A 12,253-nucleotide genomic window follows, 5' to 3' on the forward strand; every position below is an offset into this window, starting at 1 on the left:
TATCTCAGTTTTGGGGGGAAGAAAATCACAGTTAACACTTCAATACTGGGGTGTACAGACCAGTAATAAGGCCCATTAAAATTCTCAGTGGAATTATTCAATTATATATGGAGTGAAACTATAGCTGTAAAATGGATACAAAAACGATTATACTGAATTACATATAGGTACAGTAGGGGGAGAGCAGGGTAAGTTGTCACATGGGTAGTTGTCTCAGTAGCTTTATTTCTGAAACAAAATATTTTAGAGATAAAAGTCCAATTACAAAAATGTTTATTTTCTTAGTAAGAGGTTACTATGTTGAATACAACAGTCTAAGTCAAAACATTGAACTCAATCACTCAATCAAGCAATTTGTATACCTGAAAGTAAATAATTAAAATCTTGTGCTTTTCTTCTCATCCAACCAAAATAACTATACATTGTGACACATAAAAGCAAGGGTCAGCTATAACCTGATCATAAATTTGAATGGTTTAGTGAAGCTCTGTGCTTAGGGAAGCAACCGTTGTTAGGGATGCCTGGGTGGGGCATGTTGTCACATTGATTTCGGGGCATGTGTAGTCATAACTACCCAAATACTTTTTATGATTAGAAATATCTTTACATTCATTCTTTTCTGAATTAGTATAATTTTGGTACTTGGTACACCCACAAAGCTTTGGCTTATGTAGCAAGTGGCCTCACTGCTGTACCAGCCTCACATACAGTCACAGAGGGAGGCTGCATAGGCAGATTACTATTATTACTGATTTCTTCAAGTGACTAAGAATTATTTTTTCATGATAAAACATCAAATTAAATGTGTATATATTACATGTACATTAATATATCATTAGAAATTGTATCAGAACTTATATTTGTCTGAGCATCCCAGGATAGGTGAGGGACGGGTTGTTTTACCTGGTGTGTGGTGAAAAATATATATTGTATCTCAGTAGTAAGGCACTACTGAGAAATACACCAATGACTACAAGGTGTCACAACCCTGCTCTCCCCTACATGTTCTGCATATGTAGCCGATGTACATATGCAATGTATGTCCAAAATGCACTGTGCTTATCTCGTTTGTGACTGGTACAGATTTAACAAGGGAAGGGATAGTGGCTTTTACCTGGATTCACACATGGATTCACCTCATTAGTGTAGCCTACTTCATAAAAGGAAAAGAGGAAGTGTCTAGAATATTTCGTGCATTTTGAGCAGTGCAGGAGGGCTGCCAAAAGCACACCAAGACTCAAACACAAAACCCATATCAGACAAATTATCTACTAGCCTACATTGTTTGGAGCCATTTCAACATATAAGAACAGTTTAAAATGGCTCCAAACAATGTACCGGACAGAAATATTGAAGGATATCTTTGTGTCTGTTGGTTTGTTTTGGAGCATCCACATGTTGGGCGAGGCAGAAGTAGAAAACATGGCAAGAAGGCGTTGCTCATAACAGTGCTATTTTGTAGAAAAGAGAAGAAACAGACTATACAGTATAAATTAAACTGACCTGTAAAACCTACAGTCGTGCCAATGTTATACCCGTCCTTCTCTGTTTTATCTTTGTTTTGGTCGTGACGTATTGTCTCTGTGCTCGGCGCTATTTTTTCCAAGACGAACTTAGGAACACCTCTGATTGGCTGAACGAATCCATCTGTGCAGAAAAAATTCATCTGGGCTGAACTTTCTGTCCGTCGTCGATAACGGACAGCTCTCACTGAAAATGAACTGAAATGAACGTACACAGGCAGACACAGCGGTTCAGTGTGGCCGCATAGTCAGCCAGACTAATTTACTTTGGTTCTTCATATTAATCAAAGTAGCAATATATATATAATATATATATATATAATAGCCTGAGTATATTTGCCAATGAGGCTTTTATTTTGAATTTTCCTTTACCGGAATCCGTGTATGTATTGTGGCTGGCTTGACACTGGCCAAGGGAAAATCAGTCGGGAAACGCGAAGATTAGGCTATATCAAGTGGATTTGACAAGTATAAGAATGAGTCAGTAGGATTTTTGGGCCCAAAGTAAGTTGTTATTTTAAATGGTGTAAATGTATCCAGGTCTTGTGTTGTAGTCAGTCTCATTTAGCCTTCGTGGAGACTTTGCGCTCTTTGTGCTCCAGGTCACAGAGAGTGAGCGTGTCATCTCTGCGCACTGTCACTTGTCGGATCACGTTATAGAGATATCTTTTTAAAAACAATAAAAACAAATCATATTATTCCTAAACCTGGAAAATGTCTTTGGTCTAACTTTTCCGTGCTAAATCGCAGGTGATAATGGATGTCCACGGGGTTTAGGAGCAGCAGTGGAATTGAGTGTCCATGATATTGTGGATATCATTTGAAGTTGGATCATCGTAATCAAAGTGCCACAGTCACAACAATGATGGAGGCCAGCAAACCGCCTACAGGGTAAGTCCTTATTGGTAATTATAGACCGAAATTTGCAACATTTGTCTTCATTTGCCTCTTACACTTTAGGCTACTTCAAAAATCTTTCCAAATAGGTTATTACCTTACTGTAACTACCCTAATTATTTGGAAAGATTTTTGAAGTAGCCTAGTCTATAAACTATGTGTAGCCTAGCTTAAATCACAGTCGTTAAGTTTCTGTTATGCAGTTCATTGGTTGTCCGACTGCTGATTCCCAGTGAGTTCTGAAAAATCATTATAATAATTTATATAAGGACTTAGGGTGTGAGTTTATAGTGACATTATATCACTTCATGCTGATTTTTTTTTTATCACCTATGGTTTCACTGTAATATTCCAATGGGGGCTTTTGCTGTGTATAAATTATATATATTTGTACCCTTCTAAAATGTATTATAGGGTTCTTATAGTTCTCTGTAAGGGCGTGTTGATAACAGTTTCACTGGGCAGTAAAGCAAAATTGAGTTACTTCCATTAAATTATAGCCTCATGACTGCTTATAGCCTAACGTTAATAATAATATGAGTGACTACAGCCTGAAAAGCATGTAGCCTATAGTCAGTACTGACAACAGAGAGAGCATTCCAGCACCCAGAGGAGCCCGCACCTCTATGTACTGCCATGCATTTGCCTACAGTCTCAACTTTGCCACACACACACACACACACACAGTCAGCACAGTGAGCATGAACAGCCTAGGAGCCAAGCATAGTGCAACAGTGCGGTTGGTTTCTATTATACAGAGACTGACACAACAACAACTGTGGGTGCTCTCCACAAAAGTGTCTTTTATTGTTCGGGGCTTGGCTGCTAACTGAATGTGTCTCTTTGGTCCTTTTGTCACAGCACCAGTTGAGTCAATGTGTTGCAGTAACTGCCCATACTTCCCATACTGTCTGAGGGGCGGGGGGTGTGTGTGTGATGCTTTTTTCTTTACACGAATCCCACTTGTTAACTGATTTTAAGGAGACTCTATGGGAAAACATCACTTCACCACCTGAGCAAATCACCTGCTTTCCAACAATGCATAATGTCAGCTTAATTATTCCTGGATGATGTACTGCACTTCCCGTCCATGTGGGGGTTTTTTTTTCTCCCCTTATTGATTCAAGTGCATCGCCGACTGTGAATTTGAATACCAAACAGTCCCTGGCCTTTCAGATATCATGTACAGAGTGATAGAGTGCATGCAAGTGGAAGTGTTTTCGTTCCCAAATGCAGTATGTGTGGTTTGGACATTTTTATTTTGCAGTCAATATTTCCAAAACGCAGTGATTCTATCCTAAAAAAAAAACATATTTAACTTTAATAGTAATGTGCTTTATTTTGTAGGAGTAGGTGATGATTTTTGTTTCAAATGGTGAATATCTCATTCATTCAAGTATTGGTGGAAAGGAGAGAAGTTTGTATGCTGACTTCTCTTTGGAAGATGAATAAGAGATAAAAGAACAGACTATGAGCTTCACTGCCCTCCATGTTAAGTCATGCTAAAACAATGACACATTTAGCTTATTGTCCCAATGTTTTTGACTGTGCTTTATCTATCATTTGTAGCAGATCAAGTAAGAATGTACCATGTCTTAGTTAGTGGATATGCCCCAAATATCCTTTCTTAGGCCCACTGACCAGGGTGAATAACATCTTTCCTATAGCATCAGCATGAATATGTGTTACCCGGACATAAATTATGGTAATTGCTGTGTACTAGAGAGCTGACTTCATCAAAACTTAACTCAACATTGTAATTCTCATCTTAGATTCTATGTGTCCTACATGGCAGAGCTTTCCATACAATTCCCCTTTATGTAGGTGTGCAGCAGGGATATAAAGTGTGTCGTCTTCAATGGCATCATGTGTAGCATATGATACTGCTGGAGAGTGTTGATGAGCTGAATTAAGCTAGGCTTATCTCCCCTCTGACCTTTCCAGAAAATGCCTCCTTAACCAGATACTCTTTAATAGAGAGGTTTCACACAGCCCAGAGCTTTTTGGCAAAATTACAAAGTGGACCGGTCACAGTGTCAGTTGGCTGTGGAGCCAAAGTGCCTTTTTATCCGGTCAATGTGTGTGTGTGTGAGTGTGTATGTGTGTGTGTGTGTGTGTGTGTGACATTTCTGTCCATATAAATTACCATGACAACTCCCATTGTGTTGTGATCTCTCTCTTTCGTCATTGCACAGGGAGTCACTGCTTTACTACATAGCCTGGTCCTAATGAAACACAGCCCATAAAACCACACACACACACACACACACTCACACACACACACACACACACACAGAACAGATAGACAGACACAATGAGGGAAGAGAACACTGCTCTTTTGAAGGAAATGAAATTGGTTTGTATCTGGTTTTTGAAATCTGAGCAGTGGGTGAATTGGGGAAGTGGGGTGAATGTGTGTGTGTGTGTGTGTGTGTGTGTGTGTGTGTGTGTGTGTGTTTACTTAAGGAGTGATGAGAAGTAGACTAAATGAAGTCTTAGTTCCTAGCTCTCCAAGCTTGTAATTAAGGACGAACACCAAAGGCAACTTGCTGTCCTACCGCAGACTAGAATGAATGAATGAATGAATGACAATGGCTGCTTTGCTTCCTCACCTCAGATAAAATGAACCTTGGTTCCACAAAGTAATACTTTAGCTAAAGAGATAGGAGAAAAGTAAAGATAGTTTTGAGATTGGATATGACATATTCAGTTTTTTTTATATGTTCATGGTTCATCAGTCCTGCTTCTGATTTGTTATTTTGCTCCTATGTGTGAGTTGGAGCACTGAGTGTATTTATCATGCAGGGAGTAGTTTGTCTGAAAATCTGCAGTATACACAGCAGTCTTAATTAGCACACTGGTGTTTTCCTCTGTACATGTCTGGACCTGGTGTGTGTGTGTGTGTGTGTGTGTGTGTGTCTGCCTGTGCACTTGTTTGTGTGGTGAGAGAGAGAGACTACTATAAACAGAGTTTCATTTCAGTCCTCTGATTAATGTGGTTTTGCTGCACCCTCTTAATTTAATTATTTACTCCTACAAAAACCACTGAGCTCTCTTCTGATTTAACCAACCAACTAACTAAAAAAAAATGCAGAATGAAAAGAGTTCAGGGCTCGAATGACTTCTAAATTTATTGCGTTCCCCAAGAACAGCTTTGCCCCGACATTATAGCGTTGTTACAATCTTCAAAGAGTTTTACAGACCTTTTCTGGAGTTTAATAGATTCTGTTTCTCTCTCTCTTCTGGAGAGATAATCACACGTGACGTCAGAACCTTTGGAGTTTACATTTGATCACGTGCTTCAGTCGTCTGTGATGATGATCAGCCGCCCTCGCCCTCACTCTGACAAACACCTTTGTTGCCATTCATCACCACCATTGGTTCAGTGCAGTTCAAGCCGTTTGCGTCGCTCGAGGTACGGCAGCATCTTAGATCTTTCCTCGCCGTTACCTCAAAGTGCCTCATGAAATGCAAAGAAGGAAAAAAAAAATAAACAAAGCCTAACCAGTTACCTGCAACATCCTGATCGGTGCTTCCGTCTGCCTCACTGTTTGGTAGGTCTCACATTTTGTCTGTGAATTCAATTGTTTTTTTAAGTGACTTTTTAAGTGGCGTCCTTGCTTCTGTGTCTGTTCAAAGTGACATTTTAAAACAAACTCCGACGAAGGCCGAGTCGGCAGATTTTCCAGATAAATACAGTATGGGATAACAAATAACAGGCCAATGCTTCTCAGAACACACCCAGAGATAATTATTGGCTACCAAGTGTCCTGTGTGTGTGTGTGTGTGTGCCTGTGGGCATTTGTGCACTCATGCGTATATGGAGGGAGATTAACACCACCAGTCACCAGCCAAATGCCCATTCATTTGAAATTGGGACTCCATCAGCCACGTGTCCAGTGGGCTAACATGTTAAATTAGCCCGTAAATACATGTGTGTCTGTCCACCCCAGCGTCCTAAAGTACTCTCAGAGATAGGTGTAATGTAAGATAATGTTATCCCACTGCGCCATGTCAAGCGATGGGAGATCCGGAGACAGATGCAGACACAACCTCCCCACCCAAAGACACACCCTGCACAGCATTTTCTCTATTTAGAGTTTCTAGGGTTTGTGTGGTCGGCCGCTATTGCTGAATATTGCTGACTAAGGGAGTTCCCTCCTTTTTTTCCCTTTACTTGAAGGCTATTTCTATTAAGCAAAGAAAACAAAATCATATTTTAGCATACCCTTTATATGCTCACATCTGGATATTTAGGCTTCTGTTTTTTTACGATGGGTTAAATTTAAGTTCTGTGAAAGTTGAGACCGGCGAGAGAGAGAGAGAGTACTTGAGGCTATGCATTGTTGGCAGTGGTACAGGACGCGTCTGGCAATATCTGCATCCATTTCACGGGCCGTCCCGTTTCAGATACCTACGCTCCGCTTTAAATATAGCGCTGAGATGGCGTGGATGCAATGCTTCCATGAGCTCGTTCTGTAAGTATAGAAGCCCCGGCAAGTGCGCTCCGGATTTATATTCGACCAAAGTACATAGTGACTGAACGTACTGGAACAAAAACATCCAACCTTTGCTCAGTTTATGAGTTTGAAAAGGGGTCAATGCATGGTAGAAGGCACAAGCTTATGGCTGTTGAACTTTGTGTCATATCATTTTTACTTCTTTTTTTTTGCCATAATTGCGAACATACTGTACAGATGAGATGAAGTAGAACACAAACTTCTCAACTAAGTGCTGTAAGTGCATTTTGTCAGAACTCCTTACTTAATCCTTATTTCATTGATAATTACAGCAATATCTTGAGTGGTTAGTGCAGCCAGTAGTAGATTATTGTAAGGCCAGGTTGAACGTAATTGATGGGTCATTGGTTTGTGCACAAACCAAAGCAATACACTCTCTCTGCCATGATAGGAAACATCCAGACCGTCTGTATTTATAGACTGTTTTGTTCCTTAGGCTCCACTCTGTTATCCAACAGATTTGAATACTGTTTGACAAGATATTGCCTGTGTATCAGTATCAGTGTCCTACCAGTCATGTACAGTACAGTGTATCTGTCTCCACACTTGTTATGCAGCTGTCCTGGGCCGCTCGGACCTATTTCTGGAAGCCCGCTGTCAGACGGTAGTCACTGTGGTATGTGGGTTTGTGGGAGAGGAAGACAGACGTTGTGTGTGTGCGTTCAGAGCGGAGAGGGAGGTCTAACTCCAACTGACATGCAGGAGCGGTGGGATCCGCTGATAGGGCAAAGGTGAGAGAGTGTGTTTTCTCCGGCACAAGTTGGGATGGTTGTAAAAGTCTTTGATTAGCACTTACACTGATGCAGAGCTGCATCTAAATTGAGGAAAAAAATGTGAACGTACTTGTGAAGGCATTAGTACAAAACCATTAACTTGTGTGTCAGTGCCTTACAGTAGTCACACATTTTCAAATCAGTCATATTTCAAATTCATGGTGGCAAAACTCAATTTCTCATTCTTAAAGTGTTGTGAAATTTATAAAATGTGGAAAAAGTTATCCAAACACTGGAAAACAGAACACTCCCTTTAGTTATATTTGCACTGCTGTTTGACCACAAATTCTTTCTCCAGCAAAAAATGGATTTTGTGGCGAAGATTGTGGCCTTATTGTCAAAATATTGCAGAAATCAGCTGAGCTTTTCCCCAGTGTGTGTTGGATATATTTTTTTCCCCATTCATCGTTCAAGTCTACTTTTACCCAGCATCTGGTATATAGATAGGTTGGATGTGTCCACCTCCACACTTCTTTTAAATCTTTAAAATAGTATCAGTAGAAGTCATGTGACCTCCAACATAAGTCACAGTCTTGGGTTGCCTAAAAGCCGCGCCTGTCTGCTGAAAAGCAACAAAGTCCATTACATAAGTGCTTCTCCACTCGTCTCTCCAGCAGGAGCTCTCTAATTGAACAAGCAGCTTAAGGGAATAGAGAACAGACTAATTGTTATTTCCTGCCACTTCATTCCATCTCTCTCTCCTTCCCGTTATCGGCCCTTGTCTCCATCCATCCCTTGGGTGGGACTCCACCCATCCGCCCCTTCCTCCTTCCTTTCTTCTTGCCATGCAGGGCTTTGTGCCACCTGAGAGAGTTCCTCATTCCTGCTTCTTTCTATCCTTCCCCCCTCCCTCCCTCCCTCCATTCTTCCTCCCCTATGGGCCTCTGTGCCACAGCCTCGGAGCCCACAGCAGCTGGTGCCCAGTGAAAGAACCGACTCATAACTTATTATATGATACATCAGGTGCATCTGTAACAAACACTGATTAGACCCCAAATGTGTACGGGACTCAGTAATTGATTTATTTATCTCTACCTTGTTAGACTACATTAGAAAATGTCTAACTTGAAGATTTGGAGTGGATAGGTGTTTTAGGGGTGAAATGTGAGAAGATCAAGGCTCGGTTGATTAGGGCTGATAGATATGGGATGCTAAAGGAGTTAGCCCATTAACTGTGTGCAGAGCCATCTGGTTTTGGCAGCATAATCCTATAGATCCTATAGACTGAGTGAACTAAATATAAGGAACACCTGTATTTTCCATGAAATAGACTGACCAGGTAAATCCAGGGGAAAGCTGTGATCCTTTATTGATGCCACCTGTTAAATCCACCAGGCTATAAAGGGGTGGATGGAGATGAATGAGAGGAAATAGAATAAATAAGTACTGACTGAGTACCTATCCTGAAAAGATCTTATACAGCAATGTAAATCATAGCTGGGCAACAAAGTCTTGTAAAAGGAGAAGGAAGTCATGCTTTTTCCAGCTGTTTATATACAGTAAGTTATGATCTTGGAACATAGCATTCATCAGTTCATCTTAAAGTATTCTGCTCTTATTTTTGGGGGGATTTATTTTAGTTTTGGAAACAAGTCCCATGAGTGTGAGAGCGTGTCTCTGTGTCACTGGTCACAAGTGAATCGGTTGGCCTGTCCGGGAGCAGATGACTAGTACATGTCTGGAGAGTGGAGAGGAGAGGAGGGAGGGGAGGGGAGGGGAAAGAGGAAGGAGAGGGGCGGGGCGGGGTGCGGCTCTCCTTTGAGTACGTGTGAAAAGGGAGACGCCTGGATCGCCGGGTGCTGAGTCAGCCTGAGCTCATCACCGCACTACAGCCTGGACGTAAAACAGGCTAATTGGTCCCAAGGAGTAACAATTCACTTGAGCACCTGAGGTGTTGTGTTGTCTGTATGTCTCCCTGGGGTTATTATGTGACTGATGCCAATTTTTAATTGCAGTGACTCTTCAGATTGTGCAGAGGGGCAGCCTGGTTGTTTCAATAAGGAAAAGAGAAGTCATTAATTGATTGTCAGGTGGCATGTTAATGTCTTGTTTTGCAACCTTATAAATCATAAGACAAATTTGTTTTTATTATAAATGCTTAGACTTCATTTAAACACTGCAGCCATGCTAGGATAACCTGACTGGTCCAGGTCTAATAGAAACTTTAAAGTGATGGCGATTTTCCTACACATATTAAGAATAAATCTAATGTAATCAGGTTAGGTAGATAATCCAGTGGCAGCTTGCAGGTTATGTAGTCTAAGTTGGGTCAGCCCTGCCCCAACACAATCTTATTTAATCAAGAGTCAAATCCTGGGTATGTCTTTGAGTGTGTGTGTGTGTGTGTGTGTGTGTGTACAAACTGTGCTATGTCTGATACGATGGCATGGCATTTGGTAAAGTGATAGTTGGCAAAGAGTGGAGTCAGATGTTGGAGTGCTACCCTGATGCACCCTGTCACACCCTCCATCAGTGTGCGTCTCAGATTGATTTTCACTTATCGTTAGATGAATGGATGAAAGAGGCACAGTGCAATACTTGTCATGAAGAGCAGTTGAAATATGTTAGCCTGTTTATAGACTAACTGTTGACCTGCACATATGAGTGAGATGATAGAAGAGAAAGACAGTATCACATATGCGAACCAACAAGGGAAAACAGGCACATTGTGGGAGATAATGGCAGATTATTGACATTGTATTGTACATAATGAGGGTCAATAAATACTGTTGTTTCTTTGTCTGGTATAAATGGGTTTGCTGCAAAGTTCAGTGAGCCTTGGTTTTTGACATTTGGTCACGTATTGCATTAAAGGAGGCAAAACGCTATGCAGTATATGATGGGTTTTGAGTTTTGTGATGTGTTGAATGAGCTTATAGGTCAAACTGATGTTGATGACCCCTGTGTGGTTTGGGATAATTGTGTGATGACTGGGTGCTAAAGCTATACTTGTGTCCGGCTGACTCAGCAGGTTATGGCACATACAGCACCATGTAATCATGTGGGTTTGAATCTGACTGATTACCTTTGTCACGTCATCCTGTCTCTTCCACCATTCCTGTCACGATTCACTGTACACTAAATCCAATAATGCACAAATGCTAAATCATGTTAAAAACTTGTGTCGATGGTGTATTGTAATAAAATCTTAATTCTAAACATTGGAATATTTTTTGAAGGAAAGGAGGGCTAAATTCTAATATACAGCACCATCAAATAGTATTCAAACCCTGATTAATGTCGATGTTTGATTAACTTGCACACCAAACAAATGAGAGAAGCATCAAACTAGTGTCATTTTTTCTCTTCATAAACTACTGCAACCCACAGAAGATCTGAGTAAATCTAATGTGAAAATGTGAGAAAAGGATGAAAGTCAAACACTGGGGTGATTTCTTTTTTTTACTTCACCATACATGTTTTAATTTGTCTCATTTTTCTCAGTTTTTCCTTTCGTCTAGCAGTGGTGTTGTTCTGGCTGTGGTGGGTCAAACTGGCGTTATCACTGAGCTGGGGTGCTTGGTGCCACTTGCCCTCTGAGCAGTAACAGGGTGGAGTTTTCAGCCACATGGCTGGTAATCTGAGCATCAAGGCATATGCTGAATTGGGAGGCTGCGTGCCTACTGCCTAGCAACTGCAAACAAATGCCTCCCTGGGCTCAAATGTCCCCCCCAATACACTTCTGAATGTTTCTCTCTCTCTCTCTCTCTCTTACTCCCTCTTTCTCGCTCTCTCTCTCTGTTTATTTATATTTCTCTCTCTCTGGGTCGCTCACCCTTTGTGCGCGTGCGTCCGAGTTGTATCATAAATCCACAGCTGCTACTAAGTAGAGGTCTGCGCTCCTCTGCAGTCAAGTGGTGTAAATATAGGTTGCCATGGGGACACCATGACACCCGAGGGGTATGCTAGCTAGGTAGCTGGAGGTGGTATTGGAAGCAGTGTGTGTGTGTGTGTGTGTGTGTGTGTGTGTGTGTGGAGTGGCTGAGGGTCCAGGATGTCTACTATTCACAGTCTGTCCGATGCACAATAGGGGGGTGAAAACTCAAGTGTGCACACAGACAAGTGTGGCTTTGGTGCTGACGTGTGTGTGTGTGTGTGTGTGTGTGTGTGTGTGTGTGGGGGGGTGGCTGCTTTTTTGAAGTGGCACTCAGTGATAAAATATGTTTGTTTACTTTGATGTTTCTACTCTTCACTGTTTGAATTTATGATAATGAATGAAGCACATTTTAAATTGAATTGAAAAGCAGTATTGCTTTGAATCGATTTTCCTCTCAATTGACAAAATAATGCCATGTACTTGAAATTTCCTGATATATATTTTTCTTTACTCATGGACAAAGATTTTTTGTATCAGAAAATATATCTCATCAGAGAGTGGGAATCACTAACTAACATCAAATACATACTTTGGACCTTGTTGTGTTTCTAATGTTCTGCAAAACACTAACTATTGTGGTTCCATCTGACTGCAGTAAAAATATAAAATATGATCACTATAAGCAATGAAAAGGCAAATCATTTAAATTAATTTAAAACCTGA

General features: G+C 40.9%; 1 protein-coding gene across 1 annotated transcript in view; it reads left to right on the forward strand.

Annotated features, from left to right (window-relative positions):
- The first annotated feature begins 1,949 nt into the window (after nucleotides 1–1,949).
- The window catches only part of cobl (cordon-bleu WH2 repeat protein), a 63,788-nt gene continuing 53,484 nt past the window's right edge, over nucleotides 1,950–12,253 (forward strand). Inside the window, exons 1-2 of the mRNA XM_071539857.1 lie at nucleotides 1,950–2,027; nucleotides 2,274–2,414. Of these exons, the coding sequence (XP_071395958.1) occupies nucleotides 2,386–2,414 (29 nt within the window). The 5' untranslated portion in view covers nucleotides 1,950–2,027; nucleotides 2,274–2,385. The remainder of the gene's footprint in view (nucleotides 2,028–2,273; nucleotides 2,415–12,253) is intronic.

Source organism: Centroberyx affinis, unplaced genomic scaffold (assembly GCF_046629955.1).
Source record: "Centroberyx affinis isolate AG114_WGS23_722 - 3 ecotype Tasmania unplaced genomic scaffold, CSIRO-AGI_Caff_v1 ptg003528l_1, whole genome shotgun sequence".
Lineage (NCBI taxonomy): Eukaryota > Metazoa > Chordata > Actinopteri > Beryciformes > Berycidae > Centroberyx > Centroberyx affinis.